Source organism: Manacus candei, unplaced genomic scaffold (assembly GCF_025592945.1).
Source record: "Manacus candei isolate 608988 ecotype Guabito, Panama unplaced genomic scaffold, ASM2559294v1 h1tg000017l, whole genome shotgun sequence".
Lineage (NCBI taxonomy): Eukaryota > Metazoa > Chordata > Aves > Passeriformes > Pipridae > Manacus > Manacus candei.
The window spans coordinates 3,705,139-3,732,164 of NW_026138065.1; the positions used below are offsets into that span (position 1 = coordinate 3,705,139).

The window sequence follows — 27,026 nt, forward strand, 5'->3', positions numbered from 1 at the left end:
TTTTTGTTTACATCCTAACTGTCATTCTTTGGATTTTAAGAATGATGAGCTGGAAAGAATCAGCCTTTGACCTATAAAAATTTCAGGAGGAAGTATTTGTAGACTGAGTTCTGTCCCTACACTATCAACTGAGCTGTAGTGGTCAGGAACCTTGGACTTTATATTAGTTTGTGGTTTTAATAGGATAAACTGCTTTAACAACTGAATTTTGCAGGTTTAGTGGAGTAGTAGTGATGTGACTTGAGAATGTATGCATTCAGTCAAACCAGATAGCCTGCTGTTATCTCCCCGATGGCCAGTTACAGGTGCTTTAGGACGAGTGCCTGTAACAGCACTGCAGCAGCTATTGGGTCAGGTGCTTTCTGAGCAGTGGGTGATGACTTCATATTTTACAGCTACCAGTGGTTATTTCTTCTGAGAACTGGACAGAAGGAACTTGAAATAATAGATGAAAATATTTCTACAAAGTAGCTATGATTCTGCTATATGTATGGTGGGTGGATTTTTTTTTTAAATTTAATTAATGACTCAGTGAGTCAGATCTCAGAGGTATCAGTAACTTGAAAAGTAAGTGTTAGCTGTACCTTGTCTGGCAAAGACAGATTCAGAGGTAAGAGATGTGATATATTTTCAAAGGCAAAAATTATCTTCCTGATTTGAGCATATTTCCTTCTACGGTGGTAGACAGTAAAGTCAAAGAGCTTTTGCTAAAATGACAGATCTGAACTAAACAAAATCTAGTAAAAAGATGGACACATTTAACGTGTTTAGTTGTTTTTCAGAAACTTAATTACTTGATTATTAGTGGACATGTAAGAGCTTGTATATTTTCATATAGTTATTTGTAGGTACTTTCGTACGTTTTCAGGAGGAGCTGTGAGAAAGCATATTTGTTTGCAGAAAAATATGTTTTAAAGCAAGTTTAATTATTTTCTGGTGTCAGTTGGATGAAGACTTTATTTGCAGTGTTGAACTCACTGAGTTCATCTTACTCTTATAGGAAAGTCTGAGTGGTTTATGTTTAATGGCTGCATCAGTATTTTTTACTTACTAGCACTTCAAGTGTTTTAATTTCCTTGAATATGCAAGGATCATGTAAGCATTCAAAGGGATCAGAAAGAGAAGTTAGGGAGGGGAGAGGGCAACTGATAGAGGTTATAAAAATGCAGGAAAGAATCTGCAAAAATATTTCAGTTTGCATTGATTTCAGTTTATTTCAGTGGGAATTAGACAATCAAAGTGGAGCAGAAGATTTAAATGTTTTGTGAATCTTGGCCATTAGTTAAACTTTAAATAAGATCTGCACAAAACTTAATTCTTCTAAGCTTGTATTCTGTTGTTGTTTAATTGGAATTCTGAGACTGCCCCCAGCAGCCCTTGATTGCTAGTGGGAATTGGACTGTGTGCAGAATTCTAGAATGTGCTCCAGGTGCTGGACTTCGTGGCAGAGGTGACTCTATAAATGTCACTTGTTAATAGAAAAGTGTGGCTGACACTGAAACTCTGAAAATTGTTTCCGTGGAACATTTCCATAGCTTTGACCCTGTGCTTTTGAATAAGGCCTTTAGAGTTTGATCTACCTTGAATTAGGAGATGATTTGTGACTTTATCAACTGAATGGGACAAAGGAATTGGGCTACTTTCATTCTGTGTCTCATGTCTGGAGGTCTTGGAGCTTTTTTCTTTCATATCTTGCAGGAATACTTGCTGTCAGGCGCTGACATCATTGAAACTAACACTTTCAGCAGCACCCGAGTTGCACAGGCTGACTATGGCCTTGAGTATTTGGTAAGAATGCTGAACTATTTACATATTAAGATATTAAAAAAGTTTTTTTTCCTATCAGCAGCCAAGATTAGCATAGCCCCGGAGTTCATTGCTACTGTGTTTATTGGCTGCATGCTGCCTCTTGAGCCATGTGATGGGGTTGTAGCTCATTTCCACTGCTGTGGACAATTGTACTTGCTGTTTCACAGATATAGTGTGCTTCTCGTTGACAAAGGCAATAGTAATTAGTCCTAGATTTTGTTTGAGCATTCACAGAATCAGTTCTCTGAACAGGGATGTTTTGCTTCAGTCCTTCCGACATACCACGATGGAACTGCTTTTTTCTTGGAAGCACAACTTGTGCGTTGTTTGTGTTGGTGTGTGTAGAAGTCCTTTCTGGCTTACATTTGCCATACCTATTCTTTGTTGTTTTGAGAATTTGAAGAAATATGTGAAAGAAAATACTTGGAAATATGCTGCTTGAATAAAAAGTGAATTTAAAAGTAGGTTAATTTTATCATCAGAGTCCTGTTCTTCAGCTTCTGTTGACTTCAGCAGGATTTAATCAGTACCTTACAGATTGAAATTTTATGATTAGCAGTTGTTGGCTGGGGCATGTGTGGGATGACACCTGCCATGTAACTGTGTTGCTGAGATGTATAGAGCTGTTCCTTTTGAAACACTGTAATAGTGCTTATATATATTTGTGTGACCTGGGGAACCATCAGATTGTACCATGAGCTACTGAATGAAGTGTTGTGTTTCTTTGAGAATGACTTAGGCTGTGCCCAACTAAATGTTGCTCAGTAATTTTCTGGAATTGTTCCAGGCATATCGGTTAAACAGAGTCTCTGCACAGGTAGCCAGAAAAGCAGCGGACACTGTAACTGCTCAGACAGGTAAGCAGTATTTATTTTAATTTCTTACTCATTTGTGGTTTTGACTGTTTCCCTTCAATCTTTGAAATGTTGCTAACAAGAGGATAGCTGGATGTTTTACATGATGGGACATAACATGAGACTCTGCAAGTTAGGCACAGTAGCTGCAATTTTATATCTCTATTCATATCACCCTAATTTCATCATGTTTGAAGGATCTGGTCCTTAATGGGTTGTGCAGGATAGCTGTCCTGTGCCTGTTTTAGACTGTGGGTGATACACATCTTCAGATGTGTTTTAGAGAAAATAAACTCAGCAGGAACCGTTAGAAGTTCCTTAGATTTGTATGGCACCAGTCTTTGTACTACAAAACTAGGATAGCTGATTGTAGATGAACATGGATTACCTGCTAATCCTAGTGTATGGCTGGTGGTTTAACTTTATTCAGCAGCTACTGGAACGATCTTAGTATGTGACTGTCATCTGTAAATGTTCAATCTTTTATCTTCCAGGCATTATGTGAGGGGGGTTTTAGCTCATTTATTGCTGTAGGCAATGCTGTCTTTCAAAGACTAGTAATTTCTGCTTGTATTCTACAATCAAACTGTATTTCAAGCTAACAGTGCTGCTGCTGTCCAGATAACACCTTACTGATGTGATTTATGGTATGCAATAAGAATGTAAGATTTGAAATATGCTTTCAGAAAGTAGGGGGTTTTATGGCACATGCTGGAATATTCAAATAAGGTTGTCTAGTGAAAAATGCCAGGACAGTTCTCTGCTGTGCATTTAAAGTAATTCAATGTAGTTTCCTGTGTCAGAGACAGATGATTCTTAGAAGAAAAATTCATTGAGCCAATTGCCCTTTTCATAGATGTTCTTCTGTCTGAATGATATGCATGTCTTGGTGTCCTTGGAGATATTTTATATTAACTGTCATTGTAAAGCCAGAGGTAAATTGTTTAGTTTCCTTATTTTTCCTTTTTTCTTTTTTTTTTCCCTTTTTTCCTCCTCCCTTGTCTTTGTTTAGGAATTAGGAGATATGTTGCTGGAGCCATGGGTCCAACAAACAGGACACTCTCCGTGTCACCATCTGTGGAGAGACCAGATTACAGGAACATAAGTATTTATAACCATTGAATTATTTAACTTAGGCGGTGGTCTTGTAAGAGATACCTTCAGATGAAACTAACATCCTTCCTGTTTTACAGCTTTTGATGAACTGGTGGAAGCCTATAAGGAACAAGCCAAAGGACTTTTGGATGGAGGAGTTGATATCTTGTTAGTGGAAACCATATTTGATACCGCCAATGCTAAGGTGAGACTTCTGGAAAAAACCCACCTCAGTAATATAAGTAAGGAAATTTTTTAAGAGCTATCAGCTAGTGCTTACTAAATACATGAAAAGACTCTTCAGTTGATAGCAAATGGGTAGAATATGAGGAGATGGCTTTTAATCAGCCTTTTCCAGAATGCTTCCTTTGCCTTTTAATATGTGCCATTTGTATCGTTCTGGCTGTCTGTGCCAGCTGTCTGCTTATTCCCAGAAGCTCTGCTGTATTGCAGACCATCTCCAGTGGCATCTCATGTTTGTATTTTTCAATATAAGCTTGTCTGCCGAAAGGATGCTTGTGATGCACACTGGAGAGGGAATGTCCAGTGTATCTGGTTGCAGATGTGCAAAGGCTTGTAAGACAGTTCTATTAAAAGGTGTTTTTTGGGGGGAACTCTGACATCAGGTTTAAAAAAGAACAATTGGAATAGAGGCTTAGAAGGGAAGAGAAGGAAGAAAATGTTGAAATATGCCACATTTCATGTGATTTTGACACCTCCTTCTTTATCTAATAACTACTCAGTGCAGGTGGTGGAGTTAGAGTCCTTAAAACTGTCTTGCAATTTTACATGGAAAAGTCTGGCTGGATGTGCACATGGCATTTCTTTAGACTTTTGCCACAGGCTTATTAATGTATTCAGTGGCATGACTTATCGTTTGCAGATTTGGCCAGTCATGATGGAGGTTTGGCTAGGAACCTGTAGACTTAATGTTATGCTGAGCTCCTGTTCACATGTAGCTTTCTTATCCTAAGGAGGCAGGACATTTTCAGGACCTTCCGAGGAGTCGCTTACAGTCCTTACTGTAAAAATTTGTGGAGATTAGAACCCTTTGGAACTGGGTATCTGAACAGACTAAAGGGCAGTGAGTGTGTAATGAGGATAGTACATAGAACCATGTTTGGGGCGAGGGTTGTGCTGCAGATGTGAGGGAGAAGTACTTGCTGATATGATTTGGTTTCAGAATAGTCTTGGTCTTATTTGGTTACCCTGTGATACTTCCTTTCTGCTTGGTACCAAGATGTGTTTTGGAACATCTAGAAAATGTTAGGGATAAGGGTAAAACTTCTTGAGTGTAGTAAGTTCTGGCAGGCCATATAAGGCAGCAAGTTGCATAAACAGCCATAAAAAGTAATAATTAAAGAAAAAGGCAGCAAACCCACAGAAACAAAAATCCTTCCAAACAACAAACTGAAGAATTCCCAAAGCAAAATTAATATTTTGCAACATTTTCTTCTGTAGGCAGCTCTTTTTGCACTCCAGATGTTGTTTGAAGAAGAATATGCTCCCCGACCCATATTTGTAAGTATATTTTAATATTTTACAAATGCCTAAGCTTGATTTGTGAACAAGCTGAGATGGCAGTTGACTAAAGTGCTTTGAAATGAAGGAAATTAGTATATTGAAAATGTACTTTTTTCACATGATTGTGAAAATAAAACCTCTTACATGAAGAGCTTTGTGAAATCAGCCTTGGGTAGCTCTGTCCAGCTGATCAAGCTGAAGGCGGAGGAATGACTTCAGTCCAGTTAATTCTTTGTATTTCTGCAGGAAAGGTCTGACGATGATTTTTTTTTCAGGCTTTCTGTCCTAGGGACAATAAGAACCAGTGCTTGAAGGATGAAATGAAGCAAAGTTTGCCATATTTTCAAGTAGCATGAGGTTTCATTTTTCTGTTTGGGTTGTGTCTTATCCCTTTGAGTGGAGCATAGGTCCCTCTGCTTTGACTTATAGCAGTTCAGCCATTTAAGTTCTTCATTTTGTTGTGCATTTAATTCTCCTTTCTCTGTGTTCAATTGATATTTAGGTTTCTGGAACCATTGTGGATAAGAGTGGGCGTACCCTCTCAGGCCAGACAGGAGAGGCATTTGTCATTAGTGTTTCCCACAGTAAGCCACTTTGGTAAGGGAATGTATCATTTCTTCCTTTAGTAAGTTATCTGTAAATTGTGATTCTTTTCTCTTTTAACACCCTGCTTGCAGCTAAATGGAAGCTATACAAACTCTGATCATATTTACTCATATGCATTGCTAACATGTTCTGCTGTCATTCCCTCAGCAGAAATTGTTTCTAAAGTCAGCTGAATTTTTAATTAATTGCTTTAAATAATCTGGGGGTTTGTGTTTACAGTGAAATCACAATTAAGTCAAAATCTGAAACTGTAGTTTGCTATCTCCTACTATTTTGGGATTGTCCGAGGAGCCAATCCCCGGTACAGGCAGGGCTTACATCTCTTTCTTAGAGGGAAGCAGTGCCAACTGGGAATGTTTTTGGGTGTCTTGAATGAGAAAATTGTTAAGATATCATTCCAGTGTTCTTTTTACTGAACTCGTACAAAAATGTGGTCTGAGTATTTTTCTCAAGGATGTGCATAGTTATTTTGAGAGCTCCTGATGCCTCCATTTACTTGCATTCTTTTCTGTTCAGACAGAAAAGTTGAAATAAGCATGAGATTAAGTTCTGTGCAAATGGATAATGTGGCAGATTTGGTTATTGTACAAGGTTTTGCATGCCCATTTGAATAGTGTTCCCTGTTTCCCTATTCTTTTGTGTTTCTATATCCTGTTCTACCGTCTTCTTGCCTCCTCTTCCCTCTTTACCATTTTTACTCTCAAGTTGGTTCTTCACACAAAAACTTACACAGGAAATAGATTTTTTTCCTAAGATATTCTGTCTAGGATCACTAAGTCACTGTTAGTAGTGCACACCATGCACATTGTGATGAGCCATTGTTTGTTTTTACAACAAAATTCCAGCTAAACTGCGCAATCTGTCATCTCAGTGATACAAAAGCAGAAGACTGCATTCACAGCTTTCCTGACTGCCCTTGAGGCTCCACTTTCCCAGACCAGACGGTGTTCCAGAAGTAACATATGGAGGCTCTTGGAACAGTGTAGTAGTTGACTCCTCTCAGCATCACAGCCTGGTGATCCATATTTGGCATGAGTCTGTCTCAGATAATCTTTCTCTAACTCTTGCTTCTCAAGAGAAGGGCACTGGAGAAGAAATCAAGAATTTATTAAAGCATACTTCATAAAAACTATCTTATGGGACTGAATGCTTAGGGCCTGTTTCTCATTTATGTAAAGGCTACTATACAACACTGTGGCAGAAGGGTTTCAGTGGGAACAGATTGCATTCAATGTTGCTTCTATGGCCAGATTGGTACAGAGTGGCTTTAGGGTTGTGAAAAAGCTGATTAATAGTAGTATCCTAGGAATCGTGTTATGTGTGTTCACATGTTTCTATTTAGGTTTTCTATGCCCTCTTTAGTGTTATTTGACATCCTTAAGTCAGTTTGTTTTGGAGTCCACCCTAAAAAGTGTGAGCATTATGTCTGGTTGATAGAGGTGGTAGCTGAGAAGCTCATGAACTGTGCTTACTAAGTGCTGAAAGATGTGTGGCAGGCGGCTTGCCATGAAAGATGCTCAGATGTGTTGAGATCCTATGGTTGTTTCTACTGTGGTAGTTTTAAGGAGACATAAACTGAGTTTCAGGCCCTAATGTGGGTTTTGTATTGGTCCCAAGGGCACTCTGCAGCCTTAGGAGTTGATGTGTGACTGCTGTGAAGAAATGAGCAAGGGAGGGAGGAGATGTTTGAGATGAATGTTTGATGGTTATTACACTAGGGTAGCAGTGATGGCATACCAGCAACCTGGCTCAGGGCTGCTGGCTCTTAAGGCATAGTTAACAGTTTGCTTTTCTCACATCTTCTTTCACGATGTTGTTGAGTGCTGTGGGGAGATGATACTGGCCACAGAAGCTACTTTTTGTTTCTGAATGAGTTTGCATGTCTGCTACAGTTTTGAGACAGCTAATGCTTGGATTGTGTCATGGTCATGGACATACTTGTCAGCAACCTCTGTAATGTGTAATCATTCAGGCAGTTTGTAGTGTGGGAGAGTATGAGCTGAAAGCTTGTAAATTGAATGACTTAACAGTAAGAAATACATTGCATTTGTCTGCATTTGATAAGGATGGTCTTGCTAACCATTCTTACCTTGCTTTGCTTTGAAAAACTTGAGGGATGAGCTCCCACTTGGAATAAATTCCAGAGCCTCATTGCTGTAATGAATTGTGTATTCCTTGTGCATACTATTTGTATCCAGGGGATCTGTATGATGGATTCAAATACATGTAAACACCAAATTGGGAAATGAGAATAAAAGCATTGTTGTCAAGTTTTTCTGGCCAATGTGAGATGTATTAGAGAAAGCACTTTGAAGGTAGGGCTGGCTGTTGAAAAGACACAAACAAATATATATGTTTAAAAAAACAAACATATATAACAACTCCCCCAAAGAAAAACAACTCCCTCACTCCTAAGCTATTGGAAGAAGGGGTTTGTGTATTATTTGGTCTTGGTCTGTGACTGATATTCAAGGCCCTGGGTTTGGATGTTCCTGTGAGCCCCTCAGATCTTAAGGATTTGTCATTCTGTTCAACAGGTGAATCTGACTGCAAGCATTTATTGCTACAACTTGAGCACTTACCAAGGCCCTGCCTGCTCCTTGGAAATATGGGAAAAGTCAAAACTCATTTTGTGCTCCCAGTCCTGTTCAGAGCTTTATTGCTTTTGACCTCTGTGAAACTAAGTGGGTATACAGGCACTTAATTAACTTGGCCACCTCCAAGGCAGCCTCCATGGCTCAGTTATTTGGCAGATGTGACTGTTAGCCATTCCTGTTTTAGTGGGTTAGCTTGCATCCTGCCTGAGACTGTTATTCTGGGAAAGGAGAAAACTTTTCTATGTCTTCCAGCAGCACTATGAGCACTTTGGAGCATAAGGTGGTTTCTAGAATGGTACGGAAAGATCAGGAAACATATGTAAGAGATCTCTTACATAGTTTCTGAAAGAGAAATTTCTTTATTTAATACAAGTGGAGACATTTTGAGTGCAAGTCTCATTTATGTATGTGTCATTGAATGAAAGAAAATGTGGTTGTATCTCTTATACTGGTAAAATTGTTTAAGAAGCTTTTTCATTCAAAAATATTTCTGCCGTAGTGCTGTCCCGGTTACTAAGATACAGCAGATTCAGTTGCCCAGGCTTAGTGCTGCCATGAGGCATCTTGGGGGTGGCTCTTGGTCTCTTCCAAGGTTGACATAATTTATGTATAATTTCGAAAGAAAATGATGAGTTAGCAGCTGGAAGCAGGTCTTGCTTTTTCAACCTTTTTTCATACTTTTTCTTGTAGCACAAGACTTCTTTCCAATCTGTCGGTCTCATTCCACTTGTTCTCTCTCTCACCTAGAAAATACAGAGCCATCGTGTTGCTGCAGTTGCTGTCAAAATGCTGCCACTTTCCTCCTGGATTTTGAAATGAAATCTTGATTTACTGTTTCCAGTTCAATTCAGTCCAGCCCCTTTCCCTCTCATACTTTTCTTCCACCTGAGGCTTCTCCTTTTGCAGTCTTGCTGTATTGATGATGATGAATAAAGAAATTGGAGATCAGGTTGGTTTTGTTTTAGATGATTGTGGGAGTTAGCAGTTGCCAGCACTAACATTCATCTGTCTTGTGTGTAAAAGGTGTTTTTACTTCAACATAATTTTTTGAAAATTTATTTTCCAGTATTGGCTTAAATTGTGCTTTAGGGGCAGTTGAAATGCGTCCATTCATTGAAACAATTGGAAAATGTACCACAGCCTACATCATCTGTTACCCCAACGCAGGTGTGTTGGTGCACATGTTCCTATGCTTACAGGCACATGAAATGTAACTAACCTGTTCCATCTCATTAGCAATAATAGAGTTGAAGTAGCTTGAAAAGATGATTGTTTTTACTTTTAAAAAGAGAGTAAGAATATTTTAAACTGCTGAAAGTAACTGTTGTTAGTTCTATGACAGTGAACCCAGAATGCTTTCTTAAATAATTAATAACCTGTTGAGTAAGGATTGCAAGGGTGATGAGGCATTTTAGTCCTCTTATAATTGTAGCTACTTTAAATGTGCCTTTTATGGAATTTAATTCTGTTCTTGTGGGCTTTAAACAAATTGTAATACTAAAAAAATCATGTTTCAAGGTCTCCCCAATACTTTTGGTGGTTATGATGAAACTCCAGAAGTGACTGCCAAGCATATAAAGGTATGAAATACTTCTTGTGAGTTTGTCATATCTGACATACTAGTAGACAAGAACTTTTGCTTGTATTCTATGAATATTTGTTACAGTATTGTGGTTTGTTTTTTTTTCTTCAGGTGGCTATATATGTCAGTTGGATTTTTATAGACAATTTGCTGATAGTGATTTGAGGTATCACATTAGGACTAAACTACTTAGGAGACTGAAAACCCTACTTAATTTCATGTCGTACACTAAGCTTTCCTGCAGCTTGATCTGTAGGTGTTACTCATTGCATTCCTATGTTCTTGCTTTTACATTTGGGAATTGTTCAAAAAGCTGAGCGTTTTTTATGAACCTGCAGGATTTTACCGAGTTGTGTGTGCAGGAGCCACTGATATTAGTGGTATTCCAGTGCAGGGTGTCCTTCCACATGCCACTTGATCTGTGCAGACAGAACTGTGTGTCTAGAGCTGCAGTGTGTCAGTGAGAACACAGTATTTGCTGCATGTTAATGCCCTTTTATAATATAGTATGACTAGTTTTTGATACTCATCCAAGTTTTCATCTGGGGCTTCAGTATAAAATAGGCCAAATTCAAATGTAGTTTCTTAAAATTGGATGTTGAAATTGCTGGTTAACCTTGGGAATCCACGTCTCAAAACAAATCCTAAAGAGAAGATATAGTGCTGATTGTTTTGTTTTTTTAATTTAGTGCTTTTCTTGTGATCTCCCTGAATTGCTTAACAGATGGAGAACAACATTTAAATATGTATATATATTAAAAGAGATACCTTTATTAACTTGGAACAAAATTCTCTTTCCTTCCCTTTTACAGACTTTTGCTTTGGATGGTTTGGTCAACATAGTTGGAGGTTGCTGTGGTACTACACCAGCACATATCAGGTACCTCATGTGCTACAGCTTATGGTGGACTGAGAAGTAAACTAAGTGCTGTTTCTGTGGAACAATATTCCATGGTTTGTCTTAGGGTTTCCTGAAAAGATGGATCACTTCAATGCCAATAGGAGCAATATATGGAGTGGGAACAACCTGGCTTTCATAGTTGTGTGTATCATGAAGAATGAGTAGAGGCATGGCTCAAACAAGGATTATACGTCTGTGGTTTTGTCATCTAAAATTGTGTTGGAATTACTTCTCCCTCTATACTGTTGGATAGAATAGACTTCCCATCTCTGCGTTCTTGTGCCATAGGTTCTTTCTCTTTCTGGCAATCTTAACCACAAGGTGAAGCTTAAGGTGCTAGAAGGAAGGAAGTTGTGTGGATGTGTTGTGGAAATGCCTGAACAGAAGATCTAGGAATACCATACAGCTGGTGTTAGTCCTGGCTAGTCAGAAGGAGCATTTCATATCTTTCTTATTGGAAATAAGTCAGTGGGAAAGCGTCCCTTTTTCACTTAAGATTGAAAAAGAAGGGACCCTTGTGATTCATTTTTACCCTGATATAAACTGGGAAGAATTGGCATGTAAAGGTTTAGAGGACACTGTGTGGTCACTCTTGACTGGAGTGAAAAAAAAGTGAACGTGAGCTGCATGAGTCATTCTGGCATCTGAGAAACTTTTCTCAGTACAAAACAGTGTTTGTCCCTTGTTGAGTTGTTTTGCTGCTGTCATCAGCAATTGCTCAGCTCAGGAAATCATGAATATGGTAAAAGTTGATGTGGTTCTGATATCCTTCAAGTGGCCTGTTGTTATAGTATCTCTGTATTTGAAAAACCTTCAGCCTTGTACGTTCCCTGCAAATAGCTATGATAGGATCTTCTGGGAGTATGTTTTTGCCTTTGGCCTCACAAAGTGAAAATAGCTAATTAGTCTTGTCTGCTACAGGACTAAATTGCAAATATAGGTATCTGTCTAGTATGTTCTGTTTGACTCTTGTCTGGAGCGATTTAATTTTAGTTGAAAACTTTTCTCTTTACTTTCTTCTTTCTGTAACTCAGGAAAATTGCTGAAGCTGTGAAATTCTGTAAGCCTCGTGTTCCACCTTCTCTCTCTCAAGGATACATGCTGCTGTCAGGTAAAACAGTGTAACAGTTTGAGTTTCATAACTAACACAAGTTTCCTTTATAAATTTATTAACCGTTTTCTGATGACCAGAACAACACTATGAATGTCCAGTTCTACCTGAATCCAGCAAACTTATGCATGTGTAACCAGATCTAAATCTTACTGTTTTGACCAAAGGACTAATGGAACATTTTATTGAAATCTCGTATAACATAATCAAGCCAGCATATTTACTCTGCAAGTCTCAGTCACTTTGTAATGGTGAAGTATCTTTATCCTCACTTTGCAAAATGGCAGGGTCAAGCACAGAGAGATCAGGTAATTTGACTGTAATTAATGGTAGAGCTGGGACAAGATGCTGGTACCCCTGCTGTGAGAGAGCTGCCCTGTGTTGCCTCAGATGTTGATTCAGTCATACTGGAGCTGTGTTCCAGCAGTACATCTAGGTCTAGAACATCTTTTGTTTTAGCAAAGTCTAGATCTCTGTTTTCCATAGTCAGGGCCTTCTTTTAAGCCTTTGAGCCATGCACTGAAGTAAAACACTACCTTCATTTTGGTCTGTTATTTTAATCTCAAAGTCAAATCAGTTTAGTGCAAACAAAATAAATCATGGTTGGCCTGTTATGTCATGCATTAGCTTAGTTGGTTCTGCTGTAGTTTGTTTGCTTCTGCATTGCCTGCTACCCAAGGGTCCAACTTGCCTTGTTTCTCTGAACTTGGGTACATAGTTAAGAGCTGTCCTTGTTAGTCATTTCATTGGGCTGCTGCTTCTCTTATGGTGGTAGAGTCATGGTGTAACATAGTTGAAAGTTGAGAGGTGTGTATGTGCATACACACTGATGTCCAAAAATCATAGCTTCACATTTATATTGGACAAGTTGGCTGTTATTTATTACAGGTCAGGTAAATTACTGACTGTTACTGAGGAAGGCATATATGTTGGAACTAATTTCTTTGCATTGCTTTGCTAGTTGCTCGTTAGAGCACTGACATGCTGAGAAATCACTATTCTTAAAAGAGACAGACCTCTATTTTACAGCTTAAAAAAGGGATTTTGTCTTTCTTACAGAGTTTTTTCTTTCCTGTTTTTAAAAATATGTTAAAAAATATCTTTTTAAGGTCTGGAGCCATTCAGGATTGGGCCATACACCAACTTTGTTAATATTGGCGAACGCTGCAATGTTGCAGGATCACGGAAGTTTGCTAAACTCATCATGGCAGGCAACTATGAAGTATACATTTTAACAATAATCTTTATAACTGATACTCTTATTTTTCATTGCTCCATTGCACTGTGTTATTAGTTGTTTGTTTTACTGGCACAAAGTACTATTCTACACCAGTTACAAGATTAAGAAAACACAGAGAATTTGTTTTCTCACTGTTCTTTGTTTCTCTGCTTACCAGCTGCTTATAGAAGGGTTTTACAAGGACTTTTTTTTTTTTTTGACAATTATTACAGGAAACATGACTTTCCATTTTTATTAAGTTATACAGCTGATGAGGTTTTAGAAAATGTCCTGGTCTGTACTGCATCTATGGTTTGATTTACAGAGAAGGGAATAAAGAAAGTGGGCGTAATCCCCTCTCAGCATATGAGGTACATTTGTTTTGGGACAGACTGCGGCGCTGTGCAGTCTTTGCTCTTTCCCTCCCTTCTCCAATCCTGGTCAGCATTGTGGTTGCATCTAATTGTTATATACTTTGCTGACTCCAGCATGCTACATGAGAGTTGATATAGAAAAAGATGCTTAGAAAGTAATTGCTTTCTTGAAACCTCTGCAGGGCAGAAATGAAGAGACTGAAGGGCTCGTTCTTTACTGGTGTAAATTATTACTGTAATGCTGAAACAAATAGTAGAGTAACTTGGGAGCTGAGACTCTGCCTCAGAGTATGTTCTGATGTTACAGTTGATGCAATCAAACTGCCTTAGTTTGTTTTTTAGGGAGTCTGACTCTTAAGCTCATAGAAGTCATGGAGCAGGTTAGACCTGTTAAATAAAGAGAGCTTTAAACACAGGTTGTTAGGGACTCTGCTGAATGACAAAAAAGCTAAAGTGACCAGACATGAGTGTTCAGATAACTATGTAGGCTGAAGGAAAAGCTTTACTTTTCTTTCTTAGCAGTTGTGATTATTTTGCAGCTGGAAGAAATGTCACTCTCCAAAAGTTAAGTACCCTGCGTTATAAAAAAACAGAGCTTGTGATGCAAGACCCTTATTTCATACCATCACAGAGACTGTTTTCCTGTAATTTTGTGCTATCAGAAGTCCTTGTTACCATGCAAATCCTAAACCATTCAATTAAGCATATGACCAACAGTCTACAGGCAGTGACACTACCAGCACTTTAGGTCTCTGGTGTCACGTTTTGTGAACAAACTAGTTATAAGTTGTCCCATATTAACAACTGTTGTGTATTGTTGTACATCAGAGGCCACTTCCTTATTTTTGTATGGGATGTCTTACAAACTTTTAAATTTTTGGCTGCATGCTTAGTTTGGGGAAGTGAAATCTTATCCTGAGAAAAACTAGAATTTTCTGCTACTGACTGTTGTTTTGGTTTTTTACTTTGTTCTTTAGGAAGCCCTAGGTGTAGCCAAAATGCAAGTTGAGATGGGGGCCCAGATTCTTGACATCAATATGGATGATGGGATGCTGGATGGCCCTGCTGCAATGACCAGATTTTGTAACTTGATTTCTTCAGAACCTGATATTGCAAAGGTTGTAATTGAGTCACAATAAAGAACATTTTATTGAGTTGTAAATTGCCTCAGAAGATGTTAATACTGTTTTATTTAGTAACCAATTTAGGTGCTTCATAAGTAAATGTAGTTGTTCCCCAAGAGGAAAAGGTGCTGTAATAGGGAAGGCCTTTGGGTGAAACAGAGGCTTTAATATTGTATGTTTTCAGATAAGTATATGCTAGTCCTTTTCACTGGTTAGAAAAGCTGAATGCAGGTTCATTTTGCAGCACTTATGAGCCATAATCTGTATATTTGCAGTGCATAACAGTATTGCTTTTCACAAAACTTAAAGATGCTATGAATATAGGATGGTTTTAAAAGGTAGTTCTGCAATGTGCATTCTCTAAAAATGAGTATCTCAATCAGAAACACAAGATAATACAGGAAGAAGTAGAGATCTCGATATGATATGTGATTGAGTTGCCATGGAAGCTCTTGGGTTAAACTTGCTCTGAGTTTTGCGTTTAAAGGAAAGTGAATCATGTGGAAACTTTTATTCATAAATGCCGATTAGTGTTATGAGATTTTTATGTCCAAATGGGCAAAGAGCACATGGAACTGTGTATGTATTGAATGTATTCTCCTGCCTTACTTCTCTGTTATTTACAGGTGCCGTTGTGCATTGACTCCTCGAATTTTTCAGTGATTGAAGCAGGTTTGAAGTGTTGCCAAGGGAAATGCATTGTAAATAGCATCAGCCTGAAGGAAGGTGAGGAAGACTTTTTGGAGAAAGCAAGGAAAATTAAATTATATGGAGCAGCTGTGGTTGTTATGGCTTTTGATGAAGTGGGGCAGGTGAGTGTTGCTTTAAAGGAGAGGTATTTTTTCAGGAGTGTGAGGCTTCCTTATTCTTGTACAAGACAAAGTTGTTTTGTTTCATTGACAAAGTTGATTCAAAAAGGTCTGTATAACCTTAGCAATACTTTTGAATCTGATTTCTAGCAATTTCTTATGATCTTCACATGTTTAAGGAATCCAGTAACTTTAAGTGTAGCTCTGCTAATACAAGAGCATGTCTCTTGCTATTCAGCCATGCTGAATTCTTCCTTCATAAAAGAGATTTTAAGTTCAGAAACTATGTTTTGCATGAAAGTGGAATCTGTGAATTAATTTAGATATGTCAAAACCCACGTATTAAGCTTTGCAGGATGACGAAACATTAAGCAATGAGGTTGTTTTTTATGAGTTGAGTCAAAACTCCAGGCATAGGGGTGGTGATATTTTAATACAAAAGTCGTATATATAATCCTTTTCTAATGTTTGCGATGTTCAGATTCTAAGTCTTGAGTCACTGGAGCTGTAAATGGTTCCTGGAGAGTTTATTTTTTGTGTAGTCTGTAAGTTTCATGTCAGAATTCTTTTTCTTCACTAGGCAACAGAAACAGAAACCAAGATTGCAATCTGTTCCAGAGCTTATCATCTCCTTGTGGAAAAAGTGCACTTCAATCCAAATGATATAATATTTGATCCTAATATCTTGACCATAGGAACTGGAATGGAAGAACATAACCTTTATGCCATAAATTTCATCAATGCTACTAAAACCATAAAAGTGAGTTGTAAGCTTATTTTAAGTTGAAATTGGTTGCTAACATTACTTAAAAACCCAAACCCCCATAAAACAGAAAAACACCCACCTCTCAAAAACAACGGCAAAACACCGCTGCAAGATGTTGCACATTTTATCTTAGCAAGAATAAGCTTAGCTTATTCTTCTGAAGGGCAACCATTCCCAATACGGCTGTATTTCCAGTAGAACAACTTCAAGTAGTTCTGTATTTCAATCCACTTTCTCTTCTGTAAATATACTACCTTAATTAGTGAGGTAAGAATCACATTCATGTGCTAGCTAGAAGGACCTCTTTGAAGCTGCAGAAAGCTGCCTTTTTAAATAAAATTCCTGTTTCTGTGAAAGGGATTTTTGCAGTAACTTGACTTTTTATTTAGCTAAAATGTGTGGAAGAAAGTACAGCAGCGAAAAGCATCACCTATATGGAGCCAGGGAAATGCACTATTGGGTTTCACAAGACACTTCGATAGGTCAGGAGATCCTCTGTCAGTAGCAGTCTGGGGCATGAGCAGGCTATTTTGTCACACTGGTCTCCTGGAAGGGGGGGCTGCTTAGCTGCTCAGCTGCAGTCTGCTTCTGAGACATGCAAGCAGGCAGGCTGGCTGCTACTGGTTCCAGAGGAGTGGGGAAAGGAAGAGCCAAAAGTAGGTCTGCATGGGGAAAATAGGGAAAGCTGCAGTGGGAGGACTGATGCGTTCAGAATAGCACCTATGTCTATGAAACCACGGTTGCTGCTTATGCGTAACTAGGCTGGATCTTTCCTTTACTTATATCTTTTTCTGCAGAGATTTGAATTGCTTTTTATGAATTCGAGTAACTGGAAGGATCTGGAACAGGGAAGACAAAGGGTGCATAGCCAATGCACTGAGCTCAGGAGCCAACTGTTTTATGAATTGAATGCTTTGCTTAGATTTCCTTTTTGGAAAGCACTTTTCTAAAAATCTGTGTGCACTTCCTATAGGAAACACTGCCAGGAGCCAGGATAAGTGGAGGTCTTTCCAATCTGTCTTTCTCCTTTCGTGGAATGGATGCCATTCGAGAAGCAATGCATGGAGTGTTCCTTTACCACGCAATTAAGGTATGATGTGCTTTTGGCTTCCATGTGTTTGCACTTGGCAGGTGTGCAGTTCCATGTCTGACAGCCCTTTCTGGGGGATTCTCTGTTTTTCTTCAGTATGGCATGGACATGGGAATTGTGAATGCTGGGAGTCTGCCGGTGTATGATGATATCCACAAGGAATTACTACAACTGTGTGAGAATCTAATCTGGAACAAAGATCCTGATGCAACAGAGAAACTTTTACACTATGCTCAGGTAACTTTCAGTTTTAAGCTTTGACTAGTAGTTAGTTTAGCACCTGGGCTTGAACACCTCCCTGCAGATGATAATATAAACTGCATATGTCAATATAACAGTGGGTGTTAGAATTTACTGACAATACTACAAGTGGTTCAGTTATTAATGTAGAATAAAAAGAAATGTGTGGTAGATTGAGACTCTCCAATTTCATAGGTGCCATGGAAGATCTGGTACAGAGTTCTTCATATGCTTCAGGAGACCAAGCTGCATAGGCATTCTTTAAAAAAAAACAAAACACACCAAAACCCAACAAAAAAATAAGAAGCAAAAAATCCCAAACGAACTTCCCCCAAACCAAGAAAGCCCTCACAAACCGACAGAAAAACCAAACCCAGAAGAGGCCAACCCCAACCAAGCTAGTCTTGGTGCTGGAACTTAATTGACAAGTGCACTGTGGGAGACAGAGTAAACCTTTCTCTCTGGTGGTAATAGTTTGTTTGGAGTAGAGGTAAAAGGTGAAGTAGTTACTTGTGGTTTGTAGCTGTGGCATAGATTTCCGGTTCATGTAACGTGTCAGGATGAGAATCAGCTATTTAGTGTTTTTGAGATGTTGTAATGACGGTGGTGATAAAAGACAAGATTATACAACTGAAGGTTTCAAGATTATCATTCGTAAGACAACTGGTGCAATCCTGTTCTGAATGGAAGATACAGCAAAAATCTCTCTCGGTTAGGTGGCTCTTAGGTTGAAGTGCACAAGAAAGTTTGCTTGTCTGTTTTGTAGCTCCTGGAGATATTATTTCTGTGCAGTTTTATTTGCTTTGTAGTTTGTCCTATGGTGGTGGTGCATGCTTTATAGTAACAGTGGCAGTGTTTTGCAAACCAGTACAGGGAGACACACTCTGTCTGTTGTACTTAGGCTATTTTAGATGGTGCTCATAGTGTCTAAGCAATTCACCTGAGTGTGATCTTGTCTAAGTGGAGTGGCACCATTGGGGTATTCAAGGTTGCATAAAGAGGAAGAAAAAAAAGGAGAATTAGAAAGGGATTCCTTAAGCAGTGTTTCTGCAGAAGGCAGAATGTGAATTTAAATGGAGAAATGATTAATTTAAAAGTAGAAATGAAAGTGGATGATGACTTCCAGGTCTATAAGTTTGGGAAGCTGTTGTTGGAATCTCTGCTTTTATTTGTGGTGGTAGTTTTATTGTGAGAGTAAAATAGCGCAGTTGCAAAAAAGAGGAGCTTAATCCTTGCAGGTTTAGGGCATCAGTCTTCATTTGAAGATTGAAATAAAAAACATTTTCCTTAAAGTATACAGCTTCAGACATTCTCAAACTGAAACTTCGTTCCATTTATGACAATGAGAGTTGTGCTTCCAAAGGCAGGTTTTTTCATCCTCATTATTTGGTATGATCAACCTGTTTTTAAAGATTTGCATATAGTGCTTGTCACTGTGGTCCCTGCATGCTGACCCTACAGCTTCATGTTATTTTTAGGTTGGAATGGTTCCCTTGCTAAAGTGTCTGGCCAGAGGTTGAGGAGCACTTGGTACCGTTTCAATGAATCACAGAAGGGCTGAAGTGGAAAGGGACCTCTGGAGGTCATCTAGTACAACCCTCCTGCTCAAAGCAGGGCCAGCCACGGACATGTCCAGTCAAATTTTAATTTAACTTAGAATGAGGACTTTACAAGATCTCCAAGCAACATTTTCCTCCTTTCATTCCCTTTTTATAAACTAGATGTATGCGGGGAATAAAATCAGGCAACAGGAAGCTGTGAAGTTAGCTAATGTTCATATAAACATGAATGAAAACTTGTTCTGGTTTCTGTTCCCATGAGTGTGATATTGTTTCCATGGCTTTATCTTTAAAAACTTGCTGATGAGCACTCAAAAGTATATGAGGTTCGTAAGGCCTGAAAGATGTCAGATTATGTCCAGTAACTGAGCGAGGGAAAGCAATTACTTGCCTGAAGTGTGATGGCTGAATTAATGGATAAGGTGCTCTTCCATAAGCCTTTCTGAGGTGGGTGGTCATGAACTTTTTTGCACTGTGAAGCCCTTTTGGCCTCTGCATTCATAGCCAAGGGGAGCATGAGGGTGAGACAAAGAGAATATGTGGTGGTTTGGGACAGTCTGTGTGCATGACAAACAGTAGTTTTGTGGGCTGCCTGATTGAAAACATGTCTGTGATATGCAGTAACATAACCTATTCCAGCAGAAACTGAATTAGAGCCAAATTAATTAGAATTTTAAAATTAAGTGTAGTGTGCGGGCGAGGAATCAATTTAAATTATGTTCCCAGAAGTGAAACCCTTAGGATTAGTAATTTCATCATTTTTAGGAGCGTAAAAATTATCAAACTGCTCTCCTTTTCTTTTTAGTAACTTTTTATTTTACTTTATTTTGTTTACATTTTCACTGAGGTACGTACCCTTTGGGATGTAGTTCCCTCTAAGTGCCTATAGTACATCTCAGGTGTTTGCAGCGTGATTTGCATGTACATAAAAAACCTTTTGAATAGTCTAAAATTATTTTATGACTCAGTATTGAAATTACCTAAATTTTTCTAAAAGTAAAGTCCATAATTGTAGTTTTTGTGCTTACAAGCTCCTCTGGATGTCTCTCTTTTTCAGAATCACGCCCAAGGAGGAAAGAAAGTTGTACAGACTGATGAGTGGCGTAAAAGCTCTGTGGAGGAAAGGCTGGAATACGCTCTCATAAAGGTAAATCTGTGCAGAAAATCTGTCCTACCCATCAGCTCTCAGAGACATGATCTCAACTAAGACTTTAAGGGACATACTTGCCTTTAAAAGTTCTTCAGCTGCTGTTCTTTGACAAGCTATTAATTAATAATTAATAATATATTTAACTGCTCTGTTTAACTTCAATAACAGAAAAAACTATAGTGGTTTATCTTTAAACTTCACAAGTTAAAGTCTTTGATCTTTAGTATTTTATTCCACTGTGTTTGTAGAAACATACTGCTTTTACTTTGTGACATACTGCTTTTACTTCCTAGGGCTTTTTTTGGTCCTTTAGTGGTACTGCACTGAGTGGCATTTGTGCTGTGGAAGCAATCTTTGAGTGTTGTGTTCTTCTTATGGCATGGTTGAGAAAAATGAACAAATCTGTTAATAGTGGGAACTTGCTTTGAATAACTTTATATGCCTAAGAAGTGTAGTGTTTTGTTTCTTAAGAAAGCTTATTTCCAATACACATTTGAGGTATTCTTAAAGACTATCAGTATCTAAAGCATCTACTTGTACTTTCTGTGTGATTTCTTTTGTCTTTTTTTGGGAGAAGGCAACTAAATGGAAGTTGTACTTCTAGCAAGATAAAAGCTTCTCAATTTTTTTCCCAGGGCATTGAGAAGTATGTCACTGCAGACACAGAAGAAGCAAGATTAAATCAGGAAAAATATCCTAGACCTCTAAACGTAATTGAAGGACCTTTGATGAATGGCATGAAAATTGTTGGTGATCTTTTTGGTGCAGGGAAGATGTTTCTGCCTCAGGTAATGAGAAAATAATTTCATATATTTTACTGTTTTTCAAAAATTAGTATTGTAAAATGTAGCCAAAACATTCTATGCTGGCTGTTTTTTCAGATAAGAGGAATTGTAAAAATTCAGTTGCTGCTGAGAAACAGCGATTTTCATGTTTTATTTTGCAACCTGACTTCCTTTATGTAGGATTATGTGTTTGTTTCCTTTCTTCCTGAGTATTTTTGCTTTATTTGAAACACAGTTTTAAGTCTAAGCCCATGAAAAAGAGCAAGAGAGATAAAAGATCCAAATAAAAATTACTGCATTTAGCGCCTTCCAAGTCTGGACCTGTTTGTAGCTTTCAGTTCTGTTGCGAGTGGTCCAGGAGGCTGCACTGTGCAAGAAAGTGTCATGTAGATCCTTAGCCCAGCCAACAGCCTGCTGCCACAGAATAATCTGCAAAGCTGGAACCTGAGTCTGCAAATGAAGTTTCATTTATTGCTTGAATGGGTATAAGAGAAAGCTAGGGGAAAACTGAAGCTATTCCTATACCTTGTCTTTATTGTTTATTCTGCCCCCCCCTCCTTTATCTGTGCAGGTGATAAAGTCTGCTCGAGTTATGAAGAAAGCAGTTGGCCACCTTATTCCCTATATGGAAAAAGAAAGAGAGGAAAGGAGAGCCAAACGAGGCAGCATAGAGGAAGAGGCAAGATACAGTCTGTAACTCTGTCACAGCATGCTCTGACAAATATAGGAATTATTTATTACTAATTATTTTTACTGCCTGGAGAGTTGATGCAGTCTTATGCAAACTGACAATCTTGGCATAATTTGAAGTTGGTCTGAAATTCATAAAGTGCAGATTTTGTGTTATCACAAGTTTCCTGATTGGTGCCATAAGCCTTTGTAGGCCTTTATACTGATGTAACTTAATTTCTTGTATTTTTGTAGGCATTTAGTTCTAGTGTTACTTATTCATGATACTTCTAACTTCATGGCAGATTTTGCCACTTGCTTCTACTACTTCTGCCCTTGCTGAACTCTGTAACTCCCTTTCCATGTTCAAAGCCTGTCACCATGTTTCTCTTTATTCAGCTCTTCCCTACTTCATAGCCCTTATCATTCTTCCAGCTAAACCAATTTCTTCCACCCTTTTTCTTCACAGATTGTGACTTCAAGAGATATTGTTATGATAGAATAGTATGCTCACTGCATGTGTAGCCATGTCCAACTTGCAGGGGAAAAGTGTTATGAAAACAGGGTCTGACTATAGTTGTCTTCTCATGTGTGTTTTGCCACCAGTTTCTGAAAATTACTTTTTATCTAATATGTAAAATATATTTTAAAGTACCCAATGATTTTTGGATTGCTGTGGGCCTTTATTGCAGTTCCTGTTTCACAGCCAGTTGCTGATGCCTGAGAGTAGTTTTATCAACTACCTGTGAATATACTTGAAGTAACTGCTTCCAAGTTTGGTAAATGGAATATGTGATAGGAGCAACAGAAAAATGAAGATACAGGATGTACCTTGTTTGTCCATACTGACAAGACTGTATTCAGTAGAAAAGAGAGTTGAGATGAATTGGACAAAATCCCATTTACATTACTCGTGTCTGCTGTTTTTACTATATTTATAATGTGATAGGTGCTTATGGTTTTGGTTGTTAAATATTTTTCTTCTTCTCTTGTCTTTGTCTGACTATCAGATTTAGGTTTGATGTACATTTACATTTTCTTAGTCCTGTGGAACCTTACCTTGTCTTCATGAGTTCTCAGAGACAATAGCTTTAATCAGAACCTAGTTTTTAACACAGACAAAAAAGGAAGAACAGCAGAATTTTTTCTAAACTGTGATATTTGTCTATTTCCTTTGGGTTCCCTTTTATGGATTTTTGAATGGTTCCTAATTCTTCCCTTGAAATCTTCTTACATGACATCTTTCTACTTGCTGTGGATATGTTGTGTAATTGTCCAGCATAAATGTAGCAAATACAGTAAATAATTTAGAAAGAAAAATGACCTGATAATCAAACCTGACTAATCTTAATGGAAGCAGGAGAATACCTGGTCTCTTTTCCCATGCTCTTTGTGGATGCCTTCTCTGCTGTATCTCAAGTGGATCTGTTCTTTGGCTGTCACGAGTTACCTTTCTATGTGTCATCTCTCTCCAGCTCATGCTGTTCCCTTTTATTTTAATTCAGATGGCAATGCTGGTATTTTGCACCTTCTGGTTTGTTCTGATGCTATCTAAAGTCATTGAAAATTGTTGCCCCATTGCTTCCCTGAACACTGGATTAGGATCTTCTCTGAATCATCTGGGACTTAATTCTCTGGTTATAAGAAGTGAAGTGGAATTTGGGAGGTTCTTAAAAAGATAGCAAACACTCTTGAAGAAAGTGTAGATGTTCTGGTGGCTGAGGAGAACAGGAGGGAAAAGACAGGACTTCTGTCCTCCTGCTTCTTCTACCTTCTGCTGGGAAAGGGATGTAATGCCTTCCTCTTACAAAAATATGTTGTCACTGTGTAGAGAATTGGGGAGTGAGATAAAAGCAGCTGCGTCTGTCTCCAAAGTTAGATGTTGACTTGAAGGAAAACGATTTGCAGACTCTGGTAACTGATCTGTCTGATGTTACCCAGGCTACTGTAACCTCCAGGACTGTTTTAGTCACAGACTGCCAGGAAGTGCAAAGCATTGATAGTTACATTTGAGGATAAATAGCTGTGGCTGCAGATCTCTATGAAGATTAAAAAAAAGAAGCCCTTTGGATGTGTGCCCAGAACTTGAGGACCTCCTTGCTTAAGACAATTGAAATCACAGTGTGCCCTAAATAGAGTTTATTTAAAGTGGCATGTGCTCTGGCCCATGCTGTTTGCTGCACAGCACAGATTTTTCTTCCTCTCATGTGCAAATCCAATTTGTATTAAATTTTTTTTATATCAATCACTAATTAAATCATCATTAGTTATTAGGTGTGATTCAATGTGGGGCAGCACTTTTTGTTTTTTCTCCTGTCCTTGATTAATCTCTTTCCCCAAATTCCTCTTACATTTCAGCAGTATATTTTCAGCTGCAAAATTTTCGTTGATGTACTGAGATGGCTGACTTACAGACCTCCATCTTCCCTTCCCTGTTCTCCAGTCTTTTGTAAAACAGAAGCACTGGGAAAATAATAGATTTTAGTAAACAGCAGCATTGGTGGGGATCCAGGGATTTTATTCAACAAATGTGTTAGGACCATGGGAAATACTAATATCATTCTTGGTAATATATAAAGATTTTTTTTTAACCCATAATATTGCAACTACAGAAGGCAATGTAGGTTCATGAAAGAGAGAGCTACTCAGGATGTCCAGAAATATGACATGCTTCATAGAAGGATTTAATCATTCGGTTCTGCCATCTGCAAAGGAGATGAGATACTGTCTGGAAAAATATTTTGTAGTTCTGCATAGAATATGCTCTGTACAATTTAAGTAGTTGCTTACTGCCATCTGATTCTGCACCAACTCAGACGTACCAGTGTTATAGCCTGGAGCTGCTCCAAATGACAGCAGTGATTATACAATTAAAAATGTATTGCCGTGTCCTGTGTCCTGGTGGAGAACTGCTATGGGAAGTTTCACTGTTGCACTGTTGGTAGCACCCTTGGTCAGGCTGAGTGCCATCTAACCGAGGACCTTCTTGTGACAGAACAGCTTCCCTTCTTCAAGCAGATCCTTCTTCCAGCCCGTTTGTTCAGCTTGGGTAATCTGAAGTAGTGTGATCACTGCACTGAAATGTCTCCCTTGCTATTTGTGTTGCATAAAAAATGGTCTCTTAGCTTTTGCTAATTCCTCTAATGTTGCTCTAATGCTAATTTCCTTCTAATGTTGCTGTTTCCTTGTTCTTCTCAACATTGCATTGAAAGATAGATCTTGATGCAGAGATAGGCATGTTATTATGAGTATTCATGCCCTTTTGTTCTAAATATTTAATCTATTTAATCTCTTTATTGGTGAGGTGTATATTTGGAGCAGAAGTACCTTAGGAGTTCAGTTATTGCACTGCACAAAACGCTATCCAGATCTGAAATAGTTTTATCAGCTATTTTGTTTTTTAAACACAGATTTTTGAATAACATCCATGCAATTTGCAAGAATAATTCATGTGCAAGTTTCAATTACCTGGATCTTTTAAAATAATTTTTATAATTTACTGTATTATCTCCACTATGCTTTGCAATTACTACAAAAGGAATTTGGGAGATGGATTGGGATTGCACTGTTGAAGAATCTGTACAAACATACTGAGGCTTCTGAGTAATTTAACTCTTGTGTTATTTCTTCAACTTGCAGGATCCTTATCAGGGTACAATAGTATTAGCAACTGTAAAAGGAGACGTACATGACATTGGCAAGAACATTGTGGGAGTTGTTCTGGGCTGCAACAACTTCAGGTAAAGAGACTAACTGTGAACACAACTGTATATGCATAGATAATTAATACCTTAGACTAGCTTTAGCTGTGGTGATAGCAGAGATGGGCATTTCTTGGGAATTGTCCTCTATTCCCCAAGTTGTGATTGGGAACACAGATCATGGCAGCTTTACTAATGAGTGAGGCAAGATGGAGTATTGCCTCCTCCTTTAATACTGTGTTTCCTAATAAATTGGCATCTGAGGTGAATGCAGTTTAAAATCAGTGGGAACATAAATAAGAACATCAGTTTTTGTATTTGTTTTATTTCAGTTAAATGTAATAAGTATGATGTTTTATAAGTATAATGTCTGAAGAAATGAGATACAACAATTGCAGTGGGCAGTACTGTGTGTGGGTTGCGCTGAGAAAAAAGAAAGTCTTGTAAGATTAGAATGAAACTTCTAGTGTGTTTTTCAAGCTGTTTGTTAACTATGAGATTTAAAAACTTGCTGGGGTATGTTTTGTTAAATAAGAGGTGAGTTTCTGAACTTCAAAAGTTAGAACTTCAAGAAAAGTCAGGTCTTTCATGGCCTGTCTATGCACAGCAGGGTTGGCAACAGTGCTGGAAGGAGTGGTCACGTTCCCATCAGTGCCCTTTGTCAAGGGTCTGTCAGGTGTTGCACAAAGCTGAATCACCTTTGGAACTCTGTCTTATCATTCATTCCTTTAGTTTTGCTTTGACTTTGAGTTGTCATTTGCTCTAAAAAGAGCCAAAATTATCCCTTTATTTTAAAGCACAAAGTGTTGAGGCAGTAGCAGTGCTGTGTATCTGCAATATATTCAGTTTAATTTCCTCTTGAAATACTGTCGATTGGTTTCAGGCTTTCTTGAGCTTTATTTACACTTACTGAACTGAAGCCATAGAGTTTTCTGTCACCATGAGTAGTGTGAGTGAGGCTGAATGAAAACAGCAGGCTGGGGTGGCTTACTTGAAAAAATAAAAACCTTAGCAATGGCTAGGGTTAATAGGATTAAAATGGTAATAAGGGAAGTGCAGTGTCTCATTTCATAAAATGTAAACTTTAATAAGGCATAACTTTGATGTGAATCATCTTATATTCCTAATATAAGATATGATGTCCACAAAACCTTTTTATGTTATCCAAATAATGTCAGAAATGCCATTGCTGTTGACAGCCCTGGTAAGCAGCTAAGCACCAACCAGTCACTTCCACACAGCCAACCTCAGTGGGATGGGGAAAGAGGAAAGGAAGAATGAAAGCAAGAAAAATTGTGAAGGGAGAAGAATGTTTAACAAGTGAAGTGGAAGTGAAAGAAGAGAGAAAATAAAAACAAAACAAGTGATGCTAAGGCAATCCCCTTGCACCTCCCATGGGTACACTGGTGCCTAGCCAGTTCCCAAGTCAAAGATGGCTAACCCCTGCTAAACCCCTTACTC

At 38.3% G+C, this 27,026-nt stretch overlaps 1 protein-coding gene across 8 annotated transcripts in view; it reads left to right on the forward strand.

Moving 5' to 3' along the window:
* MTR (5-methyltetrahydrofolate-homocysteine methyltransferase) overlaps window positions 1-27,026 on the forward strand; it is a 47,924-nt gene that overhangs the window by 6,693 nt on the left and 14,205 nt on the right. For 5 of the 8 annotated variants that reach the window (XR_007903781.1, XR_007903783.1, XR_007903782.1 and 2 more), the window contains exons 3-22: window positions 1,699-1,788; window positions 2,597-2,666; window positions 3,676-3,768; window positions 3,857-3,963; window positions 5,220-5,279; window positions 5,785-5,879; window positions 9,552-9,652; window positions 10,004-10,065; window positions 10,880-10,947; window positions 12,003-12,079; window positions 13,189-13,301; window positions 14,650-14,790; window positions 15,423-15,608; window positions 16,186-16,365; window positions 17,345-17,461; window positions 17,558-17,698; window positions 20,318-20,407; window positions 21,046-21,198; window positions 21,767-21,874; window positions 25,504-25,604. Coding sequence is in view for 5 of the 8 variants with exons in the window: in XM_051782841.1 (XP_051638801.1) it covers window positions 1,699-1,788; window positions 2,597-2,666; window positions 3,676-3,768; window positions 3,857-3,963; window positions 5,220-5,279; window positions 5,785-5,879; window positions 9,552-9,652; window positions 10,004-10,065; window positions 10,880-10,947; window positions 12,003-12,079; window positions 13,189-13,301; window positions 14,650-14,790; window positions 15,423-15,608; window positions 16,186-16,365; window positions 17,345-17,461; window positions 17,558-17,698; window positions 20,318-20,407; window positions 21,046-21,198; window positions 21,767-21,874; window positions 25,504-25,604 (2,153 nt within the window). In the remaining 3 variants the exon portion in view is untranslated. Of the gene's footprint in view, window positions 1-1,698; window positions 1,789-2,596; window positions 2,667-3,675; window positions 3,769-3,856; window positions 3,964-5,219; window positions 5,280-5,784; window positions 5,880-9,232; window positions 9,435-9,551; window positions 9,653-10,003; window positions 10,066-10,879; window positions 10,948-11,997; window positions 12,080-13,188; window positions 13,302-14,649; window positions 14,791-15,422; window positions 15,609-16,185; window positions 16,366-17,344; window positions 17,462-17,557; window positions 17,699-20,317; window positions 20,408-21,045; window positions 21,199-21,766; window positions 21,875-25,503; window positions 25,605-27,026 lie in introns of those variants that run through there. The other 3 variants (XM_051782843.1, XM_051782844.1, XM_051782845.1) reach the window with 3 other exon arrangements.